Source organism: Homalodisca vitripennis, chromosome 3 (genome assembly GCF_021130785.1).
Source record: "Homalodisca vitripennis isolate AUS2020 chromosome 3, UT_GWSS_2.1, whole genome shotgun sequence".
NCBI lineage: Eukaryota > Metazoa > Arthropoda > Insecta > Hemiptera > Cicadellidae > Homalodisca > Homalodisca vitripennis.
This window is the reverse complement of record NC_060209.1, coordinates 199,962,439-199,987,500: the sequence shown is the minus strand read 5'-3', so window position 1 is coordinate 199,987,500 and position 25,062 is coordinate 199,962,439. Positions and strand designations below refer to the sequence as shown.

The 25,062-nt window shown below is 33.1% G+C and overlaps 1 protein-coding gene across 1 annotated transcript in view; it reads left to right on the top strand.

Annotated features, from left to right (window-relative positions):
* Positions 1-25,062, top strand: part of LOC124358556 — a 69,661-nt gene that overhangs the window by 1,437 nt on the left and 43,162 nt on the right. The window contains exon 2 of the mRNA XM_046810858.1: positions 5,722-5,838. Within this exon, the coding sequence (XP_046666814.1) occupies positions 5,722-5,838 (117 nt within the window). The remainder of the gene's footprint in view (positions 1-5,721; positions 5,839-25,062) is intronic.

The following is a 25,062-nucleotide window of genomic DNA, read 5'->3' as shown; positions in this document are numbered from 1 at the left end:
TCTACTGATGATTTCCAAGTATTATTTCCTCAAATTGTACTAGTTAAAATAATTTTCAAATAAGAATATCAAAAAATAATTATTTTCTTACCAAGTGATTACTTGTATTTCATTATTTCGTTTTAAGCAATTTCTACAGTAATGCATTGAGGTATTACAGTATATAGAGCTACTTGTAAACAATGAAATAAAAACAAATAATGAAAATAAACATTCTTGCTAAAATAAATTATGTTTCATTTGTATTTTTTACGTTTTTTAAAGAATTAAATGAAAAGTCTTTTGTTTTTTATACTGTATTATTATCACTAAAATGAATTTTCAGGTTATAAAGTCAAAGTCAAAGTCAAGTCAAAGTCAAAGTCAAAGTCAAAGTCAAAAGTTTCTTTTATTCATATTACATCAAGTACAGAGATAGTGTCAAAAAGTAAGTTATTACATTTATGTGATTAATAATAATCGATAGCATCAAAATTCATGATTTGTCTGATAGTTTGAGACATCCAGATAGAATTCTTGAAGTGTATAGATGGCCGTTGAGAGAGAGTAGTTTCCAGAGTGCAGTCTTCAGTTCTTTTCCCTTCTTCGTCCGTATTTCTGTTGGTAGGCAGTTGCTCAGCTTTCTTCCCATGTAGGTCGGTTTCTTCTCATACTGCGTTAAGTGGTGAGTGGGAAGTTGGTACAAGTACATTGTTGAGTTGCGTGTGTTGTAGTAGTGAATGTCTTCAAGCCTTGTAAGGTTTTTCTCCGTCCACGTACATCACGAGTTCTTGGATATAGAGAGCTGTCACAGTCAAGATATTTAGGGTTGGAAAGGCCTCTCTGCAGCTTTCCAGGGGATGAAGGTTTGCAAGGATTCTAATTGCCTTTTTTTTGGAGGATTAGAATTCTGTTCATGTTGGTTTTTTGAGGTTCCTCCCCATACAGCCAGTCCATATCTTATGTGTGTCTCAAACAGAGCGAAGTAGGCAGTGTACGTGCAGTAGTCAGATCTCCGATAGCTTTGATCTGCTTGAGGGCATACAAGCTTGGAGTTCAGTCTGTTACATAGCTGGTTCAATATGAGGGGTCCAAGATAAGTTAGAGTCAACTAAAACCCCAAGGAATTTTGGTTTGGTCAACTAAGTTCACTTTCTGGTAAGGAGTTTATTTGCCCTGATCTTCTTCCAAATTCCTAATTGGCTAGTTTTTGGAGGGGTTCACCACTAAGTCGTTTCCATCACAATATTGATATGCCATATTGACAGCAATATAAGCATTCAGGCACAGATTTTCAGGAGAATGGTTGTCGAGGATTAAAGTTGTGTCGTCTGCGTACATCAAAGTTTTAGTGTATTCACTTAAGTATTCTGGGGAGGTCATTAGTAAAAAGAATGAAACAGCACTGGGCCCAGCACACAGATCCTTGGGGCACACCTCTTTGGATTGGCAGAGGTTGCGATTGCGACCCGAAATGCCTTGGTGGTTCCTTTTACTGTAGACTTAATTTCAACTACTTGACTACGGTCTTTGAGGTAACTCTCAAACCATTTTAGGGCCGTTGCTGTTACACCCAGTGCATTCAGTTTCTTCAGTATGAGGTCGTGTCCTAAGCAGTCGAACGCTTTGCTGAAATCGAGGAAGATCGCTGTAGTTAGGTTCCCATTTTCTAAGCTGTCAATTACTGATTCTAGTAATTCAATCATTGCTGTGGTAGTTGATTTACCTTTGACAAACCCATGCTGAGAGCTTGTTATCAGGTTGTTGAGTGTACAGTGTTCTAGAAGCCTGGTGAGTACTACTTTTTCACAGAGTTTTGCGACCGTTGGGAGTAAGGATATGGGCCTATAGTTGCTTAATTCTGTTCTACTACCAGTCTTAAATTTTGGATATATTTTGGATATTTTTAAAGCGGCAGGGAACGTGGCCTTCATTGAAAGATTTATTGAAGATGTCAGTGAGGGGGGCAAATTAGTTCTTCTGCACAGTGCTTTTAGTACTTTTGTGGATATGTCGTCAATTCCTGCTGAGTTTTTGGATTTTAAGCTTTTAATAATTGATCTTAACTCCTCTTGGGTTGTGGGTCTTAATTGATCTGAAGTTCACTGGTGTGAGTCCCTCCAGGGAGTTCAACTGGTCTCCTGGCAGTGCCATTATTACGATCAATGGTGTATTTTGCAATGTTGGCAAAATAATCATTGAACTGTTCAGCTACAGCATATGTGTCTTCAATAAGTTGTCCATTGATGGTCAGTTTGAGCTGAGGTAAGGTGTCTTGTTTTTTTGATCGGACATATTAATCGTTTCCCAGATTGTTTTTGACTTATTTTGGGAGTTGGTAATTTTGATCTGCGATTCTTTGACTTCTTAGGGTCTTCAGTCTTTGGTCATACTTTTTTTTTAAGTCTGTCGCTTTGATTCTGTCAGCAAGATTTCCTGTGGTTTCAAACTGGTTGAGGTAAGCTAGGTAATCATTCTTCAGAATTAATGCTTCTGCATCTGCAAAGTGTTTAGGTTTGGTCTTTTTTAGTCCTGGCAGTTTTAAGAGGGCAAGCAGTGTCCAGAGCTATTGTTACCGTGGTTCTGTAGTTGTTGTATAAGCTTTCCTCTGAGTTTAAAGATGTATACACTTTTTCCCACCTTTCATTTATTAACAACCATTTCAGCTCATCCAAGTTTCTTCCTCCAATTGCTCTGTGCACTGATTTAGGTGTTTTTATTTCCTCTAAGTTGGTGATTAGTGCACTTCTGGGCTGTGTGATCAGAGAGTCCAGTGTTAAAGACTGATATGTCAAGTGCTTCAGTGATCATATTGGAAGCAATCCAGTCTATAGATGATTTTGATATAGGAGTAATTCTTGTGGCTGGCAGATCAACTCTTTGAATATTATGGTAAGCGAGCATTTCGTTTAATTTTGCTGTGTTTCTGTCTGGGCTCCAGTATATCAACATTTATATCTCCCATGATAATGAGATGTTTATTTTTCGACATGAGTGTAATCTATTATACGAGTTAATGTGGCTATTGTATCTTCTAAGTTACTATCAAGGTGATCTATATGTGCCTATGATGTAAGTAATGTCTTTCTTAAAAATTATCTTGATCATTGCGACCTCACATGAAAGTTCTTGGCAATATTGTGACACATCAACCTCCTCAAACATAAGCTTGTAGAGCATCTTCTACAAAGATAGCTACACCTCCAAGTCTGTGATGGGTGCGGCTGTAGTGGGCTATTAGTTCAAAGCCAGGTAACCATTTAATGGACTCTATCTGGTTTTGTCGGAGTCCATGCTCTGTTAAGATGATGACATTGAGTTTTTCCAGCTCCGCTAAGTGAAGGAGGCGATGGGATTTGCTTTGTAGTCCCTCTTATGTTTTGATGCAGGATGGCAAGGTCTTCCTTTTTTTGAGATTTTTGTCTGCCTTGCTTTGAAGTGCTCAAGTCTAAAAAAGATGATTCCTTTTGATCACTTCGAGGTTGTGTACTGTTCTCCAGAACCATGGTTGTCGCTCTGCTTGGGTAACTATTAATGATTTGCCTGTAGTGGTCTATGTTTTTGTTGAAGAACTCCTCTATTGTTTCATTGTGTGATCGTAGTCTTGCATTTAGGGGGGGATGGTGTGTTGTGATTTTCCTAAGTGAGGACTGCTTATTTGTGGCCGTGTCAGGTTCTAATTCTATTGTTGTCACTCCTGGTCATATCCTGGTTCAGTTTTTTAAAAGGAGAGTTTGGCTGTCTCTCCTGGTCATTTCCTGGTTCAGTTTTTTTAGAAGGAGTTTGGCTGTCTCTCCTGGTCATATCCTGGTTCAGTTTTTCAGAAGGAGTTTGGCTGTCTCTCCTGGTCATGTCCGGGTTCTGTGTTTTGAAAGGAGTTTGGCTGACTTCCCTTGTAGTTTCTTGGGTCATGATTTCAGCATAACCTTTTTGTTTTACACCTACTGCCTGTTTTTCATTTGTAGAACTGATGCCAAGTAGTGAGATGTCAGATGAAAAATTATTTTTCACATTGGTAAGGAAGGTTGATATGCAGGATTTGATTTTTTTCCTCTTGATCCTTCAGTTTCCTGCATAAGAGGTCGTACTCCGTCTGTAAGGTCATAAGGTTATCATTCTTGGTTTCAATTTCCTTTTTTAAGTGTTCTTCTGTACAAGATGAACTTTGTATTTGAGTTTTAAGTAAAATAGTGTCTTGTTCGAACTTAAAAGAGTTTTCTTTCAGTTGTCTCTGTAAGTCGTTAATAGTGCTGTTTAAAATATGCTTGTCGCTCTCCGCTTGGATAATGATTTCTTCTTTTAGACACATTTCTTGGTTTTAATTTTTCTGTTTAGATGTTGGGTTTCGAGATGGAGTTCTTGATTTCTATCTTGTAGAGTTGCATTTGTATTTTCAGAGAGTTTCAGAACATCCTCCAGGTCTTCGGCATCTTTCAAAGCAGTTTTCAATCTGCATACTTCAGTTTGCAGATTAGCGTTTTCGGTTTCTGCTATTGTGCAGTTCCTGTTTAAGTTCCTCATTTTCCTGAAATATAGTTTGATGAAAGTATATAAGTACACAAGGTTATATGTGTTAATGTTAGTTTATGGATAGGTAATTTGATATTAGATGTTTTAACCCTTTAAGGAATATGGACGTCATATGACGTCTTCTTTTGATAGGCTAAAATGAGTAATGGATAAAATCCAAAAAATTACCAAAAGGAGTACAAAATTAAAATCTTTAAAATCTCTTAAAAAATGTTTATGAACATTTGAAAGCTTAATAAAAAAGGACTACATGTTCTACAAGTCAATATTTCAGTACTTTTTCAGTAAGTCAAAATCAAATGTCTTATTCCCTCACTAAGGCAGACTCATTCAATATTGTCTGCCATTTGGACAACAGTAACAAGCTAGATGGTTGCTCAACAAATACAAGTCACTCTCGCAAGATAAATATGGCCACAGTATGCAGTATACAAGGAATGCCTAGTATAATTCTGACAGCAAAGCGATGCGCACTCAACGTTACCTTGAGTCAGCTTTTACCAGGTGGCTACTGTGATCTGGTGGTAAAATCAGATAACAAGTGAATCCCAGCACAAAAAATGGAAGTTAAGTATGTTGCCGATAGATGGAACCACTTTACAGACTAATGTACTAAAAGGCAATCAGTAATAGCAATGCATGTATGATAATACAAAAATACAGAGGCTATACGTCATATGATGTCCTTACGCATTATGTAGAGTTTACATGCACTCCTTAAAGGGTTAATTTTAGTGTATGTGAATTTCTTAGTAAAATAATTTTTTTACTATTTTCAATATATATATATATATATATATATATATATATATATATATATATATGTTCTTTATGCAATAAAAATAGTGTGGCTAATGCTGTGATGGATTATGCATTGCAGTGCAGGATTCTACAAAATAAAGAGATTTATTTATTTCAATTCTTACCTGCTAAGATTATTGTATGCAACAAAATTATTAATGAACAAATATTTTTAATACTATAACTAAAATGTAGTTAGAAAAACATGTCTTTGTATCCTTACGACAATTATGTTGTAATTTGTTGTAACTTAAAAAATAATCACATTAAGTATAAGTTTGTAACAACTTTCTACATTATTTCTATAAGTAAAATATGGCCCAAGAATCACGGATATAAATATAAGAACAGAATAAATAGCTAATATTACTAATCCAATGTTGTATGTCAGTATATGTTAATGGTTTTAAGGCAGCTGCCAACGAAGCAGGGACCAGCTGTCAACCGGTGGTATCTGAGCCGCAGGTCGCTGACGAGGGGGAGGGGGAGGTGAAGCCTAGCGACGGGGTCACCCAAGACCCTCCCAAGGTCATTACTCTAGGCCTAGTCGTGCGTCCGTAGTTAGACGCTTTGGTCACGCACAACCACAGACTTTTGTGAACTCCTTTGAAACATTCTCGTCTTGAATGAGTTTTCAAAATTGTAGTTTCACCTTCCTCCGAGGTTTGGGTAAACCTCTTCTACTTCTCTCTTTGTTCATTCATGCTTTTTGTTGAGCTTTGTGTAAGTGTCTGTTGTATCCGAAGGATACTGTATTAGGAGATAAATGATTATATTTAATGCTTATTTCACAGGGGTCCATAAAAAGTACTCAAAATAATATGCATGACTTTAAAATATTTTAATATTCATTCTTTGTGTACCTTTTCTGTTAAGATAGCATCTTCTATTAACCAACAATTTCACAAAATTTGTGCTGTAATAAGATCTGTGGTTAAAAGATGCTTTGTTTTTATACGAGTGTTCAAATATAAGCAGGGATATATGAGGAGTGACAATTAAATTACAAGATTTTATGGTTGGAAACTTGTTATGAAATATATGGGTAAAATTGAGCATCCTATCCTTTTATGGTAATCCCCATTGAGTTACGGAATTCATTCAGTTTTCCTCCACTTCTGTAAGCATGGCTGGATGAAACTCTGAAACCTTCATCGTCTGTTTGATAATTCTCAATTGAATCAAAATATTTTTTTCATGTCAATGTTCAACTTATGTTCAATCCAAAGTTCAGTGTAACAAAGTCAATGATATACGGATGGTGGCAGTGGTGGAGTACCCCAACCAAAAGTGTGGCGGTGCGTTCCGGAACGATATAATGATGTAGACTCTGACTCTTCTGTGCCAAATTTTTGTGCAGGCAAACGACCTGGGTATGAAGATGGTGCAACATCTCTTGATACAAAAGTCATATTAATTGCCCTGCAGTATGTGAACTGCACCATAGTTATGCAGAAACAAAAAATACTTTCTTCAACCAACATATGAGACATCAGTTAAATTTTTTTTTGAGGGTACTTGCACCGTCTACCCAAACCACACTGGTGGATTGGAGTGATTGTTTGGTTCACTCTGTCAAACCTTTGTATGCTGTGTTCCAACACTGGAGTGATTCATTCTTGTATTTCAATGATCGTAGTGTTTTTATTCCAAACGAGTTACAGTGCACTCCTTAAATGATTATCTAGCTGAATTATTCAGAATATGTTCGTAAATTGTGTAACACAACTCTTTTTGATCTGTGGTGAATATCTTCAGCAATTGATCTCACAAATTGCACATAACCAATTCTCGTGCAAATTCTGGCACACAATTTTTTATTGATTTTTAGTTCTAGTGAAAATATAGGTCTTATTGGGTGTGAATATGGTGTTTGCTGAGGTGTATCTGGTGTACTGTAATTTTCTATTAATACTTGCCCATATTAACACTAAGGTATTGAACAATATCTAATATTTTGAAACCTGATATGAACAGGTATTGTACCACAGTCCTATGTATGATTTTGCTTTTCCACATCTGAACAACACAAATTCACGATATAATCTAGTTCTGTCGGCTTTATTGGACATAATTACTAATTAATTCTAACAGATTGAAAGTTATTGATTATTTATAAAAACTCTCGTTTTATGGCCCATTATGAGCAATCCACTACTCTTACCACTAAACCTTCTTGCGATTGATTGAGAAAAAAGAAACTTTTTATTTAATAACAGCCATATCCCAGTTCCAATCTTCAATAAATTTGGTTAGTCAAAAACTTAATTCTAATACCATGTTAAATAAAGCTAGAACCTCTCTACCTAGGTTTCTGACCTTTTAGAGTTTTGGGTAGCAAGCAATTTGGTTGTATATTCCTGCTTATATCTGGGCCCCTCATCGGTTCATAAAGGTCAGTGATGTGTTATTTGTCATTAGTTTATTCCGAATTTTAGTAACATTTCTTTCTCTTCTCTAAACCTGCCAGTGGGTGCTTGTGGTCTTTTTGACTGTGCTTGTGAAAACGACGCAGAAGAACAAAACAGTTTTTTTTTTAATGATAACCATACATTTTCTTTGTCTATGAATATATTATTATTATGAATATTCCTAAATAAATAAAAATAGTGCAATTCAAAGAATATTAAAACTAATTATTATGAATTAAAAAATTTAAGAATTATAGAGTATTATCAAGTGTTAAATAAATTAGTTATTTTAGTTTAAACCTAATGTTGTAATATTTTTTTAAATAATAACAATAATATTGAATATAAATTAGAGGAATCTAAATGGATAATCTATTTATTATAAGTACTGGACTCAGTTTCAAATAATATTATTCAATACTAATTATGGTTAATTCAATTTTTCACTTGTCACTTTGTGATTCCTCATTTTCATAACACAACATACATACAAACACATACACATTAATTGATTGGAATACATTGAGTTTTTCAGTGCTCTTTACATATGTTGGCCCCATTAATATTACATTACATTTCAGTTTTCCTTTTATCTTTCCTTTTTCACACTATGCATCAAACGTGTGTTTTTTTCTTCACAGAATTTATTATTGGAACTTTAAAAAACTTATGAGATACTTGTGATGGAAAGACTGCAGGCATGCTCCAACCCTACACCATTGTTTCATGTACTCACCCAAACAAGTACATAGAAGAATAAAGTAAAAGACAAACAAGAAAAAATAATAAAACTAAACTAGTAGTTGTGCGGTCTAAAAGATCGCTGTGCGCCTTGATGAATTAAGAAAGTAACATTTCTTAGCAATAATATTGTTACAGTGTAAAACATTATTAAATACAAAGAAACATTCTATTTGTTTATAAATTTTGTTTTATTTTAACATGTATATATATTCATCTATTTTAATTCATATACTATTTTAATTTCATATTAATTCTATTTTCCATCTCTATTTCCACGCTAAAGCAGCCTGTGTAAAGCAAATATTTCATCTAACTCCTCTCACTTTTAGTTCTTGGTTTGTTTTCACATAGCTCACAGGAGTGTTTGTAATTAAATATTGTGAGTTAAATTACTCTTTTTTCAAATACTGTAATTATTACTTTTGCTAAAATGTTGAATGATGTTACCAGTTTATATTAATCAAAAACAGCTTCCATTACTTAATTATTTGTCATGCATATTAAGTTGTTCTATTCTTAAACCTGAAACATACCAGTTTTAAGCTTTTTCTTACATTTTTTTGTAAGTAATGTTTGTTATTATTGAGTAAAATAATTTTTAATATAGATTGTTCATTTTAAAACTGTCCATATATGGTGTTTATAAATATATGGTTTTCCATATAGAGTCTAGTTTAGTTTGTTGGATAATTATTCAGGCTGAGGGCGCACTTAAAATATAAAATTATTAATTAAATGAAATATAATTTTCTGGCAATCCAAAATCTCCATTATCTGAAAACTCTTAAATTACACCTCAGCTTTGATTCTTCATTTAATGTTAAACAAGACCTTGAATTTTTATTTTTTTTTAAATCTAAATTCATACCGCTTGTTTCCTTGCCGTGTTGAGAATTTAATTCATTTTGATTGCACCATTGAAATATTAATTTGAAGTCTAAAAATATTATGTCTTAATTAACAAAGCATTTAATTTTAACTATGTATTTAATTTTTTATGATAATTAATAATTGTGTACTGTATTTTTATTTGACACTTTTTAGCTTGAGAAAATGTCGAGAAAACATGACTTTTAGCATAATTTTGTAATCATTAACTTTTTACCTTTTTAAGATGTTTTAAAAGAGGAATAACAATTTATAACATAATATCATTTTTCAAACATGGAAATCCAACATATAAGTATGAAAAATATACCCATTAAAAAATCAAAATTCTTTGTTTGGTTTCTAAATGAATTAAAATAGTAAAGTTGTGTAATATAAAAGTATAATATAAGAAAATATTACATTATCATGCCTTAAATATATATTTAATACAGTATATAAAAATATATATTTATATTTGAATACAGTGAGTACGATCCTGATTTAGTTTCTTTTTACTAAAATGCATAGTTTTGTATGACATTAAAACAAGATTATACAACTTGGATGTGAGTTGTTGCGTTGTTATGATAAAAGTTTTGAAATAAAGGGCTACCATTTGGAGGATTTTGGATTGAATAATAATTTGCTTAAGTTACCATCAGAGAGTTCTGGCGTAGATAATTTTCCAAAGAAACATACTGTAATGAGTATATCTTAAAACTTTGCAAACACCATATCCAGATTGTTTTAAAATTGAACATCATGTGTAATTGTGGAGTATGATACAAGACTCCTGACACTGTAATATGACTGACTATATGATAGTGTACATTTATTAGGATGGGAATTCCTGGTTGTTTGGCCTTGGTTATTACTATCTCAAAAGGAATGTTCTGTGGCTTACTCTTTTATGTTTTCTTGTTCCTAACCAAGTGGGTTTGGCATTACTAAATATACTAACTTTTGTATAATGCATTGTGTCAATAAGTGTGTATTAATGGTGGTAAATCAATCTCAATTACTTGTTTATGTTATACAAGAATATCTAAATATTTTGTGTGTTAAAAATATATATGTGAAACAATATACAACCTTTAGTTTTATTATTATTATTCACATGACATGTACAGTCATAGTGTTACAATATACAGTTTCTGTAGTCCTTCACTTCTCAGTTAAAGAATAATTTTCTTTGTAAAAGAATCTTTTTTCCAGCCACTGCTTAAGACCTGTGTATTTTTCCCTGCAGGATGTAATTGAAGTAGAACATCCCATTATACAATAGCTTCTTATCGGAGAGGCTTAGTTGATCGTAGAGAGGAGAAAGTTTGTTACGTTGCAGGTGTTGTGCTGGTGTTCATCTTGGGGTTTGTGTTTCACTGTTGATATGTGTAATGTATTCCATTTATTTATGGTGTCACCAACGCAGGAAAAGTATATGAAAATGGAAGTAACCAGTTTTATATTTAAATATAACATGGTTTATAAAACAGTAAAAGGTGTAGAAATTTTACTCACACTTCTATAGTAAAAGTATCCCTTAAGGTACTGCCAGAAGAATGGGAAATTTGAGTGCAGATAAGTATATAGTGATGGTTGTAGATATCATAGTTACGATTGTTGTATAGTATATATACTGTATATATTAATACTCAGTAGCAGAGTAAGTATGATGAGGACTTCATAGCTTTTAATTATCAGCTCCAAATTACAGCACCCCAATAAATTGGATCTAATTGCTGAGTATTCCACACCTTATGTTTAGAATTGGACTCCAAAGTTTTGTGTCATTCCATAATTTGTAGCATCACTGTCTAATTTTTCATATCTAATGAATTTTGAATTGTTTAGCGCTCTTTATGTTCAAAACCCAAATAATATAAAAAGTCTTACAGTCAATGGAAAAACAATAACAAACCTATTTGTATGTTGTCAGATTAATACACATATTATTAAGGTGTCAGTGAGGATGCAACAAACATTTCTGGACTCTTTGCTTAACTTTATTCTGATATAATCAACGTTTTCATAAATGAAGATACTATTCAGGGATTGTACAGCTGGTATATAGATTTAACCGTTTCTGAATTTACAAAGTGAAAATTACCTTGCACTGTTGTCGAATAATTTCACACTCCCCTGGCGAACAGTTCTGATTGATAAAGCCAACGTAATTTAACAGTCAAACCACTTCCTTTACAAAACGCAGTAATTATACTATTTTACTTTTGTTCAGTTTCCATTCTCTTGCCTTTCTTAAAATTAGACATAATCTTGATACTATTAAACATAGAGAATAGCAAACCTATACAAGTGTACAGGGATAAACATGTAATGTGACGACAGCCAGTTTTCTCTGTATAATCCTCTTCCTATAAATATTGACCTAGGTTTGTCTGATCATAATGCTTTACTTGTTCAGCTGCCTAAAAGAAAAAAAAATAACTCTTATATCTTAAAAAAACTATTATTTACAATAAAAAAGAAGGTCCCTTGTTTGTGGATAGACTATCCTGTTATATGGAATACTTTATTCTTGAAAAGTCTGGTGATGAGAATTATAAAAGATAAAACAAAACTAAGGCAATGTGGAATGTAATTAAAGATGAACTAGGTCTTAATAAAATCAGTAAAAATAACATTAAATTAAAGATTAATGGTAAGGAGATATATCACTATAGCTAAACTTGTTATTAATCAGTATACAAATATAGTAGAGATATTAAGTTTCAAAAGTTCCTGCCACATTACCCCCATCACATTATCTTCCATGTGAACAAGATGACATTGAGCTGCAAGTTTTTTCACCCACTAACAAAGCTGAGGTCAAAAATATCGTTTTAAATCTGAGCAACAGTAGTTCAATTGGATGGGATTAGATCCCTAATAAGATACTTAAATGGTCTGCTGATGCAATCTCTGATGTACTAAGTGGACTTATAAGTCCTTACGTGAAGGAATTTTTCCTGACCTATTGAAGTTATCAGAAATTGACCCAATACATAAAAAGGGTTCACGTAGTGAAATAAACATTTATAGACCAATTTCTCTTTTAAGTTCGATTTCAAAAATCTATGAAAAGATTATCCATAGCAGACTTTTTGACTTTTTAGAATCTAATAACAAATTATGTAAAGAGCAGTATGGCTTTAGAAAAAATTTTAGTACACAACCAGCTCTGTTCTCTTTCGTAAACAGTACTATAACAACTTGGTTTGTAGAGATTAATATTCCAGAATATTAAGAATAAAATTATCAATCAGACATCCAAGACGATGTGAAATATTTTTTGATTAGTAAGCTCCAAGTGAATATTCAGCAAAATTTATTACTAAATTTTTAACTATTAAATATTATTTGGTTTGTCTAAAATAAAATCATAGTTCTAAATAAAAACAATGGATTTATTTTAAACTGGTATATTAAAAGATTCAATGTTTTAGAATTTTCATCACTCTATTTTCCAGAAAGAATTGGCAAACCGTTTAGTAATATTAAAAGTTCCTTTGGCAAGAAATAAAAATATCAGTCAAATATATCAGACTAATAAAATCAGAGCTCTCAATAATTTCAGAAGAAATAAAATAATACAGTTTTCAAGTAAAAATTAAATATCACTTGGAGATAACTAAAATAAAAATGTTCACTTCTAAGTTCACTCAAAATTAAAAAATAAAAACCAAACTTCTCTTTCCACTAGTTGTACTTAACTTTCAAGTCTTTGAAATTCAGATACAACTCTCTCAAACAATTATTGAAGTTCAATTAATTTCCAATAAAAGTTCACAATAAAACACAATAAGTTCAAATTAAATATTAATAAATTACTACATTTCCAAAATTCAATCAAAGTTATTAGCAAAGTTCAATTTTAATTCACTTTTCTTGCAAGTTTGAACCCAGTCTAACTTGTTTGATTCTATTGTGCTTTATTGTTCATAAAAAATCAGTTATACAGATTGCTCTGTAGTTTCTATAAATTTAAGTTTTCCTCAAAATCCCTCACGGAAAAAGAAATTTAGAAACACGGCGCGCTCTGTTATCAACTAAATTAACGATAATTACTCAAAAGAAGGCCGAAAATTATGAGCTGGCAGTTTTTATAGTTCCCCTTCCTTCCCCCTTCTGATGGACATCCGCAGCGTTCTCTCATTGGCCCAGCCGTATCCAACTCAAGAAACAATAGCCCTCTCAGATCTGATGTAACTGCAGTATACAAGACAAGTTCTGATCAATTCAAGGCAGTGAACCGCCTTCCTAATAATTTAAAGTTGCTAGCACTAACTTGCCAAAGGATTACATATTCGTTTTTATCCTAACTTCTCACAATCTAATTAAAATTAAATCCCAGTATTTCTTTCCCAAAATCTTTATTTAATTTAAGTTTTTAAAAGAACAACCAATGTAGCTTTAAAACGCTACAAGAACCATTGAAGCCTTGGATGAGTAAAATTACACTGCAGGGGTTTTCTGTTACTTATCTAAGGCTTTTGATTGTGTAAACCGTATACTGCTACTGACAATAAGAAAAATGGGTGTCAAAGGCACAGCTCTTACACTATTGTATTCTTATTTATTTAACCGTAAACAGAGGACAGTTATTACTAATAAATCAGGAAAATATTGTTCTAATTGGGCAGATATAAAACATGGTGTACCCCAAGGGTCAATATTAGGCCCATTGTTATTCATTGTCTATTTCAATGATCTGCCAAATTACCTCCCTAAATAAGTTTGTAGCCTCTTTATATGCAGACGATACAACTGCTCTAATTAGACGAAAAATGTTAAGTGACCTGGACTTGACACCAAAGATGTCATTGACAAACTTCAGAAAATTTTCCCTATTCACGGTCTGTTGTTAAATCGAGACAAGACTAATACATTACATTTTAAATTAAGAAATGTTCATTTTTGTAAAGGGTTTAGTAATAATACACAAGTAGTACAATTTTTAGGCATAAATTTAGACGCTAAATTAAACTTTTCCGACCATATCAATATATTAAATAAGAAACTTAATTCAACCAGGTATGCTTTGAGTATACTAGTTAGAATAACATTTTGGTATAGCTGTATATTATGCCCATGTATACTCGATGTTGAGTAATGGAATTACTTTGTGGAGTTATTGCTCAGATGTGCAAAAACTCTTTTAAAAAATGTAAAATGAGTTTAAGCCTTGGATTTAATCAATGTTTTTTTTAATGTTTTATAACGTTTTATAGATCAAAAGTGATTTTTATATATATGAAAAGTAATGTTTTAGAATAAGTATAGTTATGTAGGTTTTAATCATTGACTATGTAACAGTTTTTATTACATAGTGATAGTGGAAAACGTATTGTACAATAAATATTATTGTCTATTGTCTTCCGGTTGAATTACCACGACTCGCCTCAAGCAGGGCTGAATTGAATTGTCCACGGGAGAACATGCTCTTGTTTTTGTTGTTTTAACAGGTGTATTAGAATAAAACTATTTTTTATTATACATCATTGTAAATTTTATTAAATTTTCTACAATATGGTGGTATTTGAAAAATAATTAAGCCTATAAGGTAAACTAAATCTAAAAGAATACTCATTGGTACAAGAAATGTTTCTTAGAATTGTCCAAATAAAATAAAACTACATGTCTTATAGAAAGTTACAAACTAGTAATTCTATAAAATAGCAAAAGAAGTTGGAAGTTTATAGAAAAATGGCTAAATCACTGTGAATGAAGAAATCAATAAAACTTTTCATGTATTATTACTAGATAGCATCACTAGACATAAAAACATGCAATGAACAAGGACAACAGTACAGTCAATAGATATGTCCATTAGCAGTTCTAAAAGTAGCTGTATGGCGGCAGCACAAGACAGAGAACAATGATAAAGTAGTTGATAGCGATCGGACATTGACTGTCTCCCCGCCATGACGATGGTTCAGGAGAGGGTTAACGGATATCCTCACTTGTCCTTAAAATAGGATTATTTAGCTTAGCCACATTAACTCTGTAAGTGCTGAGTTGTGATCGCGATGTATAAAAGCGCTGTCAAAGCAATAAGTAAGTGAGTGCTTCTGGAACGAAATTGTAAGCGAGTTATCTGCACACTAAGACACAAAGTCAGGATGGCTGTGTACAATAAGGTGCTACTCTCGAATGTGTAAAGTGATGTTAGGGATTTTTGCTGCCTGGTTTACACTTATGAGAGTCACTGGTCCGTGGAAAAGCTGGTGGGAGGGCCCACACTAATTAACGCTGGTTAGCTCAGGTGGTAGTTGACAGAATCAGTTTATTCTTGTATGTACCAAACCCAAAAACATTTTTGTCTTTAAATTTTTGTATACTAAATAAATACCACTCAATTTGTGTTATTGTACGTTTTGCAAGTCATTTATTATTAAATTATAACCATAATAAAAGATGTTAAGAGTTAAAAAAACTATTTAAACCATACCTAGCGTTTTAGAAACAATTCCCAGCAATTCAAGGGTTAAAAATAACGCTAATTGATAAATAATGCTACATTATGGTGTCAGACAGTGTACTTGACATTCAATCTCAGTATACAACATTTAAGTACTTTTGTTGACATAAAACAATTTAGTTCTGTCACTTGTTAGCTATATAATCTTATTTAAATAAAGTTGAATATTTATGAAAATAGATTATATAAATCTTATGGCTTGTATCTAAACGTACAAAAACAGAATTTTTAACACGTATAAGACACCCACAATGTTTGTTCAGGTGGGATTCATGTTGGAACACTGACACACTAAACCAGTACAGTAAAAGATGACTAAGGCACCTTCGTTAGTAAATCCTGTTTTTATAATCACATTTCAGAACTGTAAACAACAGTAGATGCTTAACTCATTTATCGCAACAGTGTACTTACAAGTTTTTATGACATTAACTTGGAAAATCTTCACTTTTCATGAATTATTAAATATTGGCTTTTCTCTACATTTAGTTTGTAGTTTTATTTTGAGAATTTATAAAGCTGTACACATTATCTCAATACTGATATAACTTTTTATGGGTTTTGGAGGTCAAAATAGTTTTTTCCCCCTGAGCCGTACCCCTCTCTAATGTACATGCCACTAAAGGTTTAATATAAAATTGCATTTTCACTATTCTGGAACTAGTACATATTGATGTTAATAATTACATGTATGAGTTTAGTATACAGCATGAGGTAATCTGAATTATTATCATGGCCTAGTTTTCTTGTTGACCGTAATACAAACGTTTAGTGCTTAGGGATTATGAGAAAATATGTTTCTCAAAAAGTGTAATATATAATACTGAAAATGTTAGATTTAAACTTACATATTTGAAATTAAATTTAAAACTTATGAGGAAATTAATATTGTGGTAGTTGAGTCTCTGGGTGAGCATGTGAGCTGTGCCTTTAGTGATGGCATTCACTCAATATCTTGTCAGTACATTCGTTTCCATTTGCTCTTGTATATCTCTGTTTCTGTATGGTTGTTCGTGATACAAGAACTTATAAATCCCCAACATTCCTTTTTTTTTAATGTCCTGAAACTTTTGTGAAAATAATTCTTTATAAATTTCAAGAGATGTAAAATACCCTTGAGAATACATCCTAAAATTATATGACTGGTTTTAGGATTTTCTGTTTATGTGTAATATTCGAATTAGTCTACATATTGTTTACAACACTGTGAACAATTGACCTGTTAGAGGTAATTTAATATTAAATGGCCACCTAAAAGTGTTATTTGAAATGTACATTACCACTAATTGAAAGAAATTTGTTTCTGTTATTGCTGACAGTAAAATCTCCAGTATGTGATGTAAATTTACTGTAAAAATTACTATAGATCATTTTGTGGTATATTTTCTATCGGAGCACCGTAAGAGAGTAAAAAACTTATCTGGCTTTTATTCCTGGTTTTACATTCATTCTAACTCATTCAAATGAGTTCATAGAATTGAAACTAATTCCTGTAGTTCATTCCCCACACATTCACGGTTGGCCACTGTCCGGACAGTGGTGTATGTCCTTCACAAAAAATGTGACACACTTTCCGGACAGTGGTGTATGTCCTTCACAAAAATGTGACACACTTTCCAGACAGTGGTGTATGTCCTTCACAAAAATGTGACACACTTTCCGGACAGTGGTGTATGTCCTTCACAAAAATGTGACACACTTTCCAGATAGTGGTGTATGTCCTTCACAAAAATGTGACACACTGTCCGGACAGTGGTGTATATCCCTCACTAAAACTGTGGGCCACCGTCCAGACAGTGGTGTATGTCCTTCACTAAAACTGTGGGCCACCGTCCAGACAATGATTATGTACCCTCGTGAAAACTATGAGTCACTGTTGAGACAGTCGTGTTACCAAAGTTACAGCGCTCTTTTGTTTTGTCTGTTACATGCTGTATTTTTGCCGTAGATCCCTGAAACTTTTCAAGCTTGTTCTGGATGGACTATACTTACTGGACTCTTTAATTTAGCATGGAAACGTGGATCAACTGTCCAGATAGTGTCAGAGAAATAAGATAATTAAGATATGTTCATTGTTATAATGTATAGAACAATTGAACATATGTTCTTATTTATCTGTCCCTTTTGTTATGCCTTTGTTAAATAGACATATTAGCTGCTGAAACTGGTAAAATGACACAAACAAGGTTCATTTATACGGTATGCAATGAAGGGCCAGACCTATTTATTGAACGTTGTTTTGAAATCTACCATGAAATATTGAATGATTATAAACTGTGAAAACTAATTATAAACTGTGAAGGTTATATAGGGTTGAAATAGGGCGTTTCAAAAAAGACTTTACAACTTTGAAAATTCATATAAATTTTATTAACCCTAGAGCTGGTATGAAACAAATTTTCGTCGCCAAAGGCCCGTCCGATTTGGCAACGACGAATATTCGTCGCCAAAGTAGGCATGTACAGTCATTGAAATTGTAGGCAATTAAGGTCATATAAATGATTTTTATTTAATATATTTTGGAAGAGCAATAACTATAGTACCGATTTACTGTTCTTACTTCGATTATTGTCTTCTTTGTTTACCGTAAAACATCGTTTTTTTTTACAGCTGACGTGAACGTAGTACGGGTCAACCACATTTTTGTGAAACTGTAAACAAGTGCCGGGTTTTGTGTTTGAGGTTACGAATCCAATTATAGTATTTGGTGTTGTTATTATTGTTTTTTTAGCTTTCTTAGATTATAGTTTTAGTTGTTCAGTATGGGTGAAAACTTTAGAGACTGATCAAATGATCTTAGAGAGCTTATTTACATATATATTGTACATATGTAAATAAGATAAGATTAAAATTTATTATTTTATTTTATTTTTGTTTTATCTGTCATACTTAATATAAGTATAAATGCAGTCAAGAGATTATGTTTACCCATGAACAATAATATTTATTTAGAAATGTACGTATTTTTGAAAATAAGTAAATATGGGTGCTTTTTCATACAAAGCCCTGTAACATACGTTTTGAGGTAAAAGTTACAATAATTATATATTTTTGGAATCAGGACAAAATTTTGAATAAGTTATACATTTACGGTTTTGATGTAAAGCTTATTGCTAAGCAGTTACACAACGGAATATTTACAAAAAAAAAATACAAAAAACATTTTTCTTGCATTTTGTAAAAAAAAAATATGTTTCCATGGAAACAATAAGATATTGTTATTATAATGCTCTCCATATAGTTGTGAATACATTGACATATAATAGTTTATAATTGGACTAACAGTTATGAAATGTGATACATTATAAGAAACGTTTGCGAGGCTGTTAAAATAGAGCCGCCAGTACAGAGTGACACCATTGCCAGTTCTAGGGTTAAACAAGGTACAGAGCTGGTTTTTGTGTTATTGTAAAGGAAAAAAAACTTAAAGTTTTTTTACCTTAAACTAAAGATGTTCTATATGGCTTCTGTTGGTTATTCTGCAGACATCCCATTGGTAGTCGATTTCTTCCCAGACTCGCACTAGCATTTCAGGTGTAACTTGCTCAGCAGCAGCATAAATTCTTGCTCTAAGTTCAGGTAGAGTAGCCGGCAAAGGAATGTACGGCAGACTTTGATTCTTCAAACCAAAACACACAACTAGCACGCTCCGGTCCAGAGAAGGGAGCCATGTTTAACATAACTGTCACTAGCGCTTGTGCGGCGCGATTAGGCACTAGCGGACTACGCGATTCAAAACAGTTTTCCTTTAAAACAACACCAAAACCAGCTCTGTACCTTGTTTAATAAATTTTATATGAATTTTCAAAGTTGTAAGTCCTTTTTGAAACGCCCTGTAGAGGATGAAAATGGTTTGTGTGTGTTGGCTCATATAATCTCCTTTATGAAAATGTAAATGAAATGAAATATTTCTTTATCAGTTTGTTAAATGCTCTCCATTCATATGACATCCCTGAAATATCAGCAATTTCTCACACTCTCAATTAATAATCCTCCATGATTACTTATGCCCTTTTGCTGAAATTGGTATAGGGTGACTACCATGTGGATCATCGCCTAAGTTGTCCTGAACATTTAAACATGTTTGTCCACTTGTTAATAGTTAAATATAATACTATATACAAAAGTAAAATCTAAAAGTCGATTTACTCATTTTACTAAAAAAAAATTTCTATCCTTTTCGTACCACTTTCTTTTCTTTACAAAGTACTTAATTACTGCTTGATTTTTTTTAAAATCTCACAAATAACTACATGATAACAAGAGAGATACATCCACACCACAAATCTGGGTTCATCTTTCATCACTAGTGATTAGTTTTTTTCAAGAGTCAGGGAAGATAAAGGGTGCTGTCATTCCCTTTTGGGTGCAGTCAAAATTGAACACCACTTGAGTTGCGTCCTCCAAAGAATCAAATGCATTTTTAGAAAGATTCTTTTCTTTCTGTAACTGCCTAGGCTTGAAGTACATTGTACCATTAAATAGATGGAGAATCTTTGTCTCTAAGTCTTACAAACCTTATAAAAAGCACAATACTTAGTGATTTTTTTTATCCAAGGAGAGAGTTAATGTTTTGTTAGAGCTCTGTTGAATTAATGTGCCTCTGGAGTTAGTTTGATCCAAGTATTCAAAGACGCTTACGCGTCCAAGTAAAGTTAGACGTTGGACTTTGGGTCTGAGTTAGAGATTAGAGTTAGAGGCCGCAGGTTGAAATCCTGTTTGTGGCCAAAACAATTTTTATCAGTACCGGCGCCCTTTTACTGTATCGACACTCCTACCTATTCTGTTTTATAAGATCCTCACACAGACCAGTGGCCCATGAGGACGGACAGAATAAGGCTTAAAAGGAGATCGGCCTCTCCTTATTTAAAAAAAAATCTAGATCCAGATTGAAAGATTTTTATGGTGGTGTATTTTACGAGAACTGTACCAATAGTAGTGGTAGAAGTCACTGACCATGACTCAGGACCGTGATAATTGTCAGATTGCTGTGTAATAACGACAGTGGCCTCTCATTTAGTTGTCAGTTTGCTCCCTCTCTAGTCGTAATTTCCTTTATAATTTTAATTCATGGTAAATTAAAGATTATGGTGTAAAAAGTAAATAAGACGCAATTACTTTGAAGCCAGCCTTAATGAATTGACCTTGAGTTTTGTCCCATAAAAACAGATATTAGTCCTTACATCCATTCTACTCTCCTGTTTTTGTTACAGCTTTTTAAGGTGTGTCATTTATAAATAAAGTTACATGCATATGTCTTAAGATCATTATTCTAATACTGTGGAGTCCTGCTATTCCAAACCCGATATTCTAAAAATCCGCCTAGTCTAAACAGAGTTCAAAGAAAATACTGATTAAGATTTTTTATTATAAATAAAAACATTATTAAATCATTGATTTTTAACTTAAAACTGTAGAAATTAAAAAGAAGTTCGTGAAAAAATTTACATATATTGTTATACAAAATACATTGTACAATGATGTTTAATAAAGACATACCTGTGCTTAGGAGACTAGGTTTGAGGAAAACACTAAACTAATTTTAAGAAGTAAAGTCAGTGACATTGAGAATGCAATGTTCTGCCATTGCCACATAAACATAACATCATTTGCCACGTCTGAGTGTGATACGAGTTAAGTTTGAGCTCGTATTCACCTCCTCCTCGCTTTCCTCAGAGTTGATCTAAGCTGATGAGCCCTGCACCATTGCTATGATGTATCTGTATTTCTGGTGGCCATTGTTGTCCACAGCCAACCACTCCTCAACACAGCTTTCTTAGCCAGGGATTTTCTTGAGTAGAGGAAGAAGTTCACAATCTTTTATTAGTGTAAAAGTTATTTCAACAATTTCCAATACAGGCCAAAGGTTTATCCACGATTTTTGTATTGCATCTTTATTGGTGTTATTCAACACTTCAGATACTCAGTAAATTACATATTTTACTATAGTTGAATGATTGCGAGTTCATTTTTATCTTCTTCAAGTAAGGTGCGAAGCAGCATATTTCTGTATTTTTGTTTAACGACCTACAACACACTCTGGTCCATAAGTTGAAGAATTTAAGTACATTTGGTGGCAGAAAAATTTGTGTCTCCACAAACAAGTTTCGCTTCTTCTGGGTGGGACAGTGCATTATCTATAAACAGTAGAGCATGATTATGCATTCCATTTTCTGTATTTAATGCAGTCAGTTTAGGGACAAATATGTGAACGAACTATTACTTGATCAAGTCCCATTCCATCCAAGCTTTTTTTATTCTTATAATGCTTAGGAAGTGAGTTAAATGTTTTTGAACACCCATGGTTTCGCTGATTTGCCTATTACTATCAGCAGAAGTTTGTTTGTTGATGCAAGCTGACAGTAAGACGTTTGTCCACTTTAAACTCTGGGGCAGATTTCTCTACTTGAGAAGAAAGACTTTTGGTAGGCAGATCCTTAAAATTCAGTGAAACAAAAAATGTTTGAGATCTGCAATCTGATCTCTTCTTCAGGTAAATAACTAACATTCAGGTTAAACTAAACAATTCATACCCGAGCGTTGTGACACACCTAAGAGCATGTCACTGTGCATGTTTAAGGGTTAGTGAAGTTGGACACACAACATGGTGGTTGTGATTCCTGACTTAGGCGTGTCACAACGCTCTGTTATGATGATCCCAGCTAATCGTGAGCTGTCCAAATCCGTGTCCAAGAAAGTGGATTGTAGAAGAAAATTCCAACGATCCAAAAAACCACAGCTAGCTCAAAATTAAGGAACACTTTCCTTAAGCTTTTTTAGTTAAAATGCCTTTTCTTTTATTTACCAAAGGACCGGAAATGGGGATTCTCTTCTGTCACTGTTGAGTGAACCAGAAAAATAAGGCCTCATCAAGTTTTTTATGTGGAGATTCAGTCATTTTTTGCTGTTTTTCACTTAAAGCAGAATAAAACTACTCAATTGTCATGCGATTCTTTTTCCATTTGCTAATCTTTGCTTTTTCATCACCACATTCTACAATTTAGTAGCAGTTTTTCCTTAAATAACTCAACACTCATGGAACAAATCTGTTACAAACTCACACAGTTCATCAAACAGTGCTACAGTGAACACTAATGTAAATACGACCAATGAGTCGTGTTTGGAATGTGAGAGGAGGTCACTGCTCTTCTCTTCCGACTTTCACTTGTTCATGAGTGAATTCCCACAAATCTGAACAGTGTTCGACACCAATTAGATCGGATTAGAGGCACTCTACTGTTCGTGTATGGAATCTGATCCTTAATGTTAGGCATCTTGCAAAACTCTCTGCGACCAGAAATAAAGAGGTAAGGTGGTTTAACCTTAACATTCAGAGCTGGCTATACTGGTGGACGTCTTCGTTGTAGACCCATAAGAACAATGTTCAAGCTTTATTTATGATCGTAGAATTATTGGAGACATCTTATTTTAAAGATGTAATTAATACCCATCCTTTGGATTTTTTATGTTTTTCTTGAGTATGCAAAAAAAGTCCCAAACTCTTTTGTATTTTATCATTTAAATACACTTCACAAGAAAAATTAAATAGCTTTTGGAGGATGCGTATTGTATGTATCTTTAAAATTAAACATCTCTAATAATGCTACAATGAAATATTAGAACGTGAAATTGCATGAGGCTTAAAATTGTTTTTGTACGGAAAAACTCAAGGTTGTTTCACCACATGGGCAGACGTGTGAATTTTACATCAGTGCGTGTGGATACAGTAAGGCACCAATTGTCAATATGAAAAATTTTATTTAAAGATTGAGGTTTTGGAGACTTAAATACAAAAATTACTGTAGGATTGGGTTTTGTTTCAGCATATTTCTCCACTATGATCGTTCTCCTTTAATAATAGAATATTGTTATAAACAAGCAGTGATTTGTGCAGTGACTGTTTTCTTCTTCAATCATCAAAAATCTTGTACAGAAAATAAGATTGAATAAATTACTTGACCCACCTCAGTATCTACAACCAGTTATAAACAACCACAGTACACTCCACAGTGCAGTCGACGGATCAACAACTGGCGACCGAAGAGTAGCTAACTACATTTCACTCCCAGTAATGACAATGTATGACTATAAATATTGTGTTTCCAGTCCTTTTCAACAACTAGATAGAATGTTCCTCTGCATTTGATACCAAATTTACATAATAACCTACATAATGTAACTCGTGTTAAATCACCAGATATCAGGTGTTTACCAGTTCCAGTTTTTGTCCAGTTGGGACTTGATGTTTATTTCAATTTTGCTTGGTGTTGGGGGTGGATGTATGTGTTCGGCGCCACACATCCATGTAGCTCCAACACATAATTTCTATGTATGTTTTTCATGAATTTAACTGATTGAAACTCATTGGTATTGCCCTTTTTAGATTAAAATTACAACAGTTAGGTTTCCTTACCTCCTTCCAAAATATTCCATTGGGTATAGCTCAATAACCTGCTTATTTTTGGTTAATGATATTCACTTCAGATTCAAAAAAATCAGTGCAACAAGAATTACAGTAAGATAACGCTGTTAACCATTTTAAAACAAATGAGTCATAAAAATTAGAGCAATATGAATAAAAGAATTTTCTGCTTGTCTTTTTAAACCTGCTTCCGCATTCATTTTGGTTTATCTATATATACATTGAATTAGAAGTAATAGTAATGAACTGTAGCCAATGGTATAGCCAGAACTTTCAAATAGGTCTTACACGAAGAGTTTACACGAGCAATTCCACAAAAAACTTTTGATTGATATAGCAATTTTTTCTAATTTTTTTAACTGATTTTATTTTGGAGAGGAGGCCCCATATGAGAATTTATAAAGGGGAGGGTTATCTGTCATCCCCTTGGATTAGCCACTGACTATGTCCTGTAGAGCTTTCATAATATACCAGAACCTTCCAAGTCTGTCTGAAACAGCTATGTGTTGATTAATCTGCTTTGTATCCAGGTATTTATTGTACATGTACTGTGCTTTAAACCAATCAGGTGTAAACAGCATTATAGTTGGTTTGTTTCTGAATAGTATCTTTATGTATATTTGGTGCTTGTATGGTACTACAATAAGTTATGTTTTAAGGTTTTATGTGTTATTACTGTTCATAGTAAAAATGAAAGTGATTATTTTCTATGTGGTACTGAAATACGACAATGAACTTGATTCTTTGGCCCACTCATGTTATTCTCAAACTGATTGGTGTTTTTGTGAGATACAGCTAGTTATAATAAGGTAAGTTTTCAGTTCACA